Genomic DNA, 6563 nt, shown 5'->3' with positions numbered 1-6563 from the left:
AGGGGAGGGGGGGGGAGGAAGGGGCTTAGGGTGGGCTAACCTTGGGCAGCAAGCCATCCTAAGTTAGAGCAAACCAAACCAGCTGACACCAGCACAAGGGCTACCACCTACAAAGTAGGCCTCTGCGGCTCCCTGAACTGACCCAACTCCTCACCATCCGGTCCCCACCAGTCCATGGTGCTGGCAGTCCGGGCCTCCCCTGGACCGTGCTTCCCAGACTTTAAAGGATGAGAGTCTCGTCAATACCGACTTGGTAGATCTGACCCCCGGGTGACGCGGACAGAGCCGCTGTTCCCGGACCACACCCTGGGACCCAGATTCTTACCCCCGGCTTCTCAAAACTCGGGGTGTAGGCAGCTGAAAGCTCCTGGTTTGCTTTTCAGTGGCTCTGGGGGTCAGATCCAGTCTTTTCCGTGCTAGGCAAGTGCTCTCTAGTCCTGAGCTACATCCACCGTCGCCTACTTTTGAAATTTCCAACTTAGTAGGTTTGAAGTAGGGCTCATGAATTTGCATTTCTAGAAAATTCCACGTTGGCAGCAGAGGTTGTGCAGCTTCTGCAAGCATTTGTTCACAAGTGTGGGTCTGGAGCATTATCTCCAGCCCCGGTCCCTGGGTCGGCCCTCCGCACTTGCTCAGAAGGCAGAGAAGCCCCTCCACTCACCCACCGCAGCTTTGACGCTGAAGACATTGAGGGTCTCCCCAGGGCCAGGGAACCCACAAAGCTGAAATTTACCACCTGGCCATTCCACAGAAAAGCTCTGCCAACCTCCGACTTAGACTAGCAGCGTTAAGGCACAACTGGCACTTTGGGGCATTAGTATTACAGGTTTACAGTTAACATAGGAATTTGCCATAAAATTCATATTATTTTGGATTCCTTTAGTGTCTGATTAAAAAAATATATTTATTTTTTTAAAAGACAAGGTTTCCCTGTAGCCTCAGGTGGCTTGAAACTCACTATGTAGACCAGGCTTGCCTCTACCTCCCGAGTGCTGGGATTAAAGGCATATATCACCATGCCCGGCTCTGATTCAAAATTTTAATACCTATAAATTCAAGACTATTTCAAATTGGAGTCTGGTCCTTAGTGCTTGTGTAACAAGGCCACCTTGCATTCGATGCTCAGTCACATGAAATGTAGTCAAAGTCTAATAAACTATTGTACTTGGAAGTCTATGCTGGAGTGCACCTACTTCCACAATCATCCAGCCCTTCACTGGTTTGCACTGTGGGGGCAGCTCCAGAATGTCCAGGTGGTACACTCCGCCCAGAATGGAGAACTGGCACAGGTCCACCTCTTTCTCCTCATTGATTTCTGGCTTTTCCAGAGAATTCTCTATCAGACGCAGCTGTGCTAAAGTGAACCACAGTTAATACAGTTTCCAAACAGATCATGACATTTTTTTTTTTGTATCAGAAGGGAATAAGAAAAATCTCCAAATTGACTGGTAAAGGAAGTTTTTCTTTAGCTATTAAAACTTTGTACACAGTTCTTAAAACTATCCACAGAGCCCACTATGGAAGTCAGACCAGGCATGCAGAATAGTGGCTATGGGAAGGGCTTTGCTTGCAGTTCACATACCTACATTTTTAGGAATGATAAGCATGTATTACTAATAAAACTAATTTTTATAATAAAAATGGTTGGATCCAAAAGTTGATAATTACCAAACCGAGTCCTTAAAACAGGACATTGTAGGACTAAAAATCCAAAGGGGGAAAAAAAGCAAGTGGTGGTGAAAAGTAAATTTTGATCCATATTCTCAAATGAAAGATAATTATTTTGATAAAAATAGGCCCAGCTCATAGGAAAATAGGATGGAAGCTCAAAAGAAAAGAAGGTCCTGAGGCTGAGAACCGGGTGCAGATTCTGTGATGCGGAACCTGGGTGCACAGTCAGAGGGGACCTCTGAAACCCCTCACCAACCTGTCTCTGAAACATGTATGTTAGGAACAGAAAGACCACTCAAGGACTTCACGCCTCATCAGCTTGGGACTTTGTTCAAGAGATGCCAAGGAAACCCATGTGGTGGGGTGCACACCTGTAATCCCAGTACTCAGGGGCGCAGGCAGGAGGATCACTGCAAGTTGGAGAACAGCTTGGTCTCCATGGTGAGCGCTAGCCTAGCCAGGGCTGCACAGCGAGACCCTGTTAAAAAACACACACTGACCCATGTAGTCCCAGTTCTTTCAAGTGTAGAATCCACACAGTATTTGTACCTATGTTACACAGTTTGGAAGAGGAATGAGTTGGTGTGTGAAGAGGTGGCCCTGGCATGCACAGGCATGGGGACTGTTGGTGAGTTGTTACTTTACTGTGTCCGCTCTGGTGAAGTGGAGCAAAGTGGGATGGCTCTGAGCTCAAGCCCTCCAGACTGGGCACCGAAAGTTAACAGAAACAACCAAAGAAAGTCAGGCTAGCCTACGGTCTCTCTTCCTTTGTACATGGTTAATAAATTGCACTCTTTAATTTTAAATGTATTAACAACCTAAAAAGAAGCCAAAAATTCTGTACCCAAATCTCGATGGGGTGACATTTGTCACTCGGAGGTCTCCACACAGAAAAGCTTGGTACTGATGACAGAAGTTCAAGGAACTACTCTAGTATCTTCTCTGGTATAGGCTTCAGAAATGTTATCAGGAGGGGCTGTCTCGGTGGTTAGAGAACATGCCCGGCACGCACAAGCCCTTGGGTTCATCTCCTGCACCACATAAAATAAGGCATGGTGTCACATGCTTATAACCCCAGTACTCGGGAGGTGGAGGCAGGAGGATCAGAAGCTTAGTCATCCTCAGCTACATTGAGGCTAGCCTGCTTTACATGAGACCCTGATTCAAAATAAATAATTAAATTAAAAAACACAAAGATCTAAGTGTGTTAAGGAAGCAGACAGAGCCATGACAAATATGCTTAGAAACAGAAAACAGATCCCTGTGAGGTTAGTGGGGAAGAAGTGTAACGAGGGGGATGATGGAGACGGACAAGCTCAAGTAAAAGGAGGACAAGAGGAACACCAATTGTCTCTGTGTGTCTGTATAGGTGTGCGTAGGTGTGTGTGCATGTGTGCGTGCATGCGCATGCTTGAGGATGTCCATTGTACAGAGAGGAAATGAAGCATCAGTCCATTACCATCAGGGATTTAAACAATGCTCCTCTATTGGGCAGAATGACAGCTGTTTAAGGAATGAAGTTACCGATGTATTCTTAGAGGAATGTCGAGTATTATCTGCTTGTCTAGGGGACATTTTTTTCAAAGTACATAATATAGTATGGCGTGCTTCTCAATAAAAGTATTTTATCTGGCATCACAGTTTCATTAAAGAGGTACAGTGATTGATAACAATCTATCAACACTGTTCACCTCAGGGGAAGGACTGAGGAATTTTCACTTTTACATCTAATTCTGCAATTTCTGAAACGTTATTTGTACAATGGCTTCAATGTTATTAATAAAACCCAGATGCTGTGACAGTAGTACCTGTTGAAACTGCTTCACTTAGCAACGTCATCTCCAGTTCACATTTGTTGACTGTGGTTTCTTCCTCTTCCTGGACAGAGACCTGCAACTGAAAGTGAAATGGTGCGGCCGTCAGTGTGTGTTTCAGCTCTGAGGCCATTGCTTCGTGCCTGCTTACACTTTGGATGTCTGCTGCTTAATTCTGAGGCTCCAAATGGATGTTTGCCTTGGCATAAAACTGGGACACAGGTGTTTTTAGTTTTTACAGGGGTGTTTGTTTTGAGACATTTCATCATGTAATCAGCCTCAGCTGGTCTTGAACTCACACTATAGCTGGGGCTGTCTTTGAACTCACAGCAATGATCTTGCCTCAGCCTTCCAAGCTCTGAGGTTACAAGCATGTGCCAAGGGTGGGTTCCTTTTCTCATCGCTGTGGATGATACCTGACAAGAGGCAACTTAAAGGAAAACGGGTTAGTTCAGATGATAGTTTGCGGGTGTCGTCCATCCTGGCAGGGAAAGACTAAATCTACATCAAGTGGAAGAAAAGAGTACCTGAATTTGAAGGAGATCTTCTGAGATTGTCCATATATGTCCCTCGGCCGAAAAAGAAAGAAGAAAACAAAGGAAAGTGAATAAAGGAAGGAAACGAGGCAAGATCATCTGGACCTTACAGACACCATTTATTGAGAACATCCTTCTTTGAATATTAGTTTTTCTTTTTTAGAAGGGTCCCCATATGTTGCCCAGACTGGGCTCATGCTCACTATGTGGCCATGTTTATCTCAAACCCACTGTCCTGCAATAGTCTCATGTGTACTGGGTTACAGGCACCTGCATTTTAAAGAACACCCGATGGCAAAGAGATAAAGGTTAAGGATGTACAAAGCCATTCAATGAAACAATCAGAAAGCCTCTCTAGTCTTGGAAAATACACAGACACCTACACACAGGAGGCTTATAGAACTCTCACGAAAGGCATACTCAGAAAAGATATTCACCATGGCACACTGACAGTCAAACGGTCAAAAATGAAAGACAAAAATTTTAAATCTGTGCGAACAGATCTGGCAGCCCAGTGAGAACAAGTAGACTTCTCAGCAGAACCACTGTAGGTCAGGAGGGGGTGAATGGTGCACTCTAGGGCCTGGGAGAGAAGAACACCTGAGCAAGACTACTATACCCAGCAAGACTATCCCCACAATGAGGGTGGAAATAAAGTGCTTCTGAATATGCAAGAACTAAGAGAGCTCACAAACCCCAGACCAGCTTTACAGAGATGGTATGAATGTTCAGTATCTGGAAAGCAGGAAAATGGCTCCCATCACGACAGCACACAGGAAAATAGATGCATGGAACAGGAAGAGGACATAGAAGACTCACCCTTTATCAGCATAGTAAACCATCGAACCGCAGAGATGAACCAGAGGAGAGGATAACTAACAGACTAGAGGAGAATCAACAGTGATGCAAACAGGCCATTCTTGTCCATCGGCACCACCGTCTACCTGGTTTCCCAGAATGAAAATGCTGCAAGATGATGTTAAGCTCCAAAGCAGACCCCAGACACAAACACACCCATCTTCCCTCGCTCCTCTGTCCACGACCCCTGGACAGGCCATCACGACCTCTCAGCTGTTGAGGCAGGTACTGGGACTCTGCTCTGGTTACTCAGTGTTCCCTGCACAGTGGCCGGAATGACAGAAGCCATATATGAGGACCCCCTTCTCCTAGTCATAGGCCTCCAACGGCTTCTCCTTGCTTTACAGCCCAACAACTGGGAGGCTCTCATCTGGCTTCTGCCTCTCTCTGTCATCATCACCCCAACTGTCCATCATACCTCAGGGCATGGCCCTTCTTCCTGGACCTCACTTCTCCATGTAACCCTTGTAGCAGCTGTGACCTAAGACAGGCATTTTCACTGCAGTCATTGGCTAGTTCCTTCTGGTCACTTGGGTCTGAAGGACCACCTCACCAGACAGGCATCCCTAACCACCCAATCTAAAGTCAGCTAAATTCTGTGAGTGGCATTTATTACTCTGGTGTTTTCTATTTTTAAATGATTTATAATTGGCTTCTCCTGGGCTGTCGAAACTTAGAAGAGAAGAAGTTCATGTGTCTTCCACAACTGACTGCTGAGGGCCAGAATGGCACCTCCCCTGCAGGAGTAGGCCTCTGGCAAGTTTCTGCTGAGGAAGGAATACAGTCTAGGACACAACAGTGGAAGTGGACCCAGAAAGCCAATTTCTGGAAAGTTGCAGATTGTTCAGTGTTAAAAGCATTGATCTTTTTTCTTTTTTCTTAAGATTTGTTTATTTAGGACCAAGCATGGTGGTACACGTCTTTAATCCCAGCAGAGGCAGGTAAATCTTTGAGCGTTCAAGGTCAGCCTGATCTACATAGCAAGCCTCAGGCCAACCAGGTCTGCAAAATGGGACCCTGCTCCAAAAAAATTTTTTTATATTATGTGTGTGTGCCTAAGTATACACATACATACACACACACACACACACACACACACACACACACACACACACTGGGAAGGGAGTTAGACTCCCTGGAGCTGGAGTTACAGGCAGTTGTGAGCAGCCATGTGGGTGCTGGGAACCAACCTCAGGTCCTATGCAAGAGCAGCCAGTGCTCCTAACTACCAAGCCATCTCTACTGATGCTAGTTTGTTCTTTTTTTAAAATAAGGGTGATCTTCATGAATTTGAAGTTTATTCACCATGATTCCAGGAAGTCTCCAAATCTCTCTGCTGTCTCTTGGATCCACATCTTCCTCTCCCACTTACAGATCGACTTCCTTTCCTTTTACTGTGATTCTCCGTGACCACAATAGAGATCCAACCCAAATACTGTAGTATCAGGGAAAACTTCAATCTGTTGTTTTGATTTTGGATATTTATATTTATGTGTATATATTGAAACAGAAATACAGGCATATTATAATTCACATTTTTTTTAGTAGACAGATGGGCAGAAAAACACAAAATTAACCACTAAAGCAGAAGTGAACACAAACTTTATCAAATAATCTTTTCTCATAAGTTAAACTGAAGAAAAACATCTACAATTTTAGCTAAGGAAGCTATTAGAGTAAGGTG

At 44.9% G+C, this 6563-nt stretch overlaps 1 protein-coding gene across 6 annotated transcripts in view; it reads right to left on the bottom strand.

The window, feature by feature from the left end:
- The window catches only part of Casc1 (cancer susceptibility 1), a 53995-nt gene that overhangs the window by 9901 nt on the left and 37531 nt on the right, over positions 1 to 6563 (bottom strand). For all 6 annotated transcript variants that reach the window (XR_003850005.1, XR_003850004.1, XM_029564953.1 and 3 more), the window contains 2 exons: positions 3480 to 3567; positions 1194 to 1354 (listed from right to left, as the gene is read on the bottom strand). Coding sequence is in view for 4 of the 6 variants with exons in the window: in XM_029564953.1 (XP_029420813.1) it covers positions 1194 to 1354; positions 3480 to 3567 (249 nt within the window). In the remaining 2 variants the exon portion in view is untranslated. The remainder of the gene's footprint in view (positions 1 to 1193; positions 1355 to 3479; positions 3568 to 6563) is intronic.

The sequence above is a fragment of the Nannospalax galili genome, unplaced genomic scaffold (genome assembly GCF_000622305.1).
Source record: "Nannospalax galili isolate Female #2095 unplaced genomic scaffold, S.galili_v1.0 scaffold917, whole genome shotgun sequence".
Taxonomy (NCBI): domain Eukaryota; kingdom Metazoa; phylum Chordata; class Mammalia; order Rodentia; family Spalacidae; genus Nannospalax; species Nannospalax galili.
This window is presented reverse-complemented; position numbering and strand designations above follow the sequence as displayed.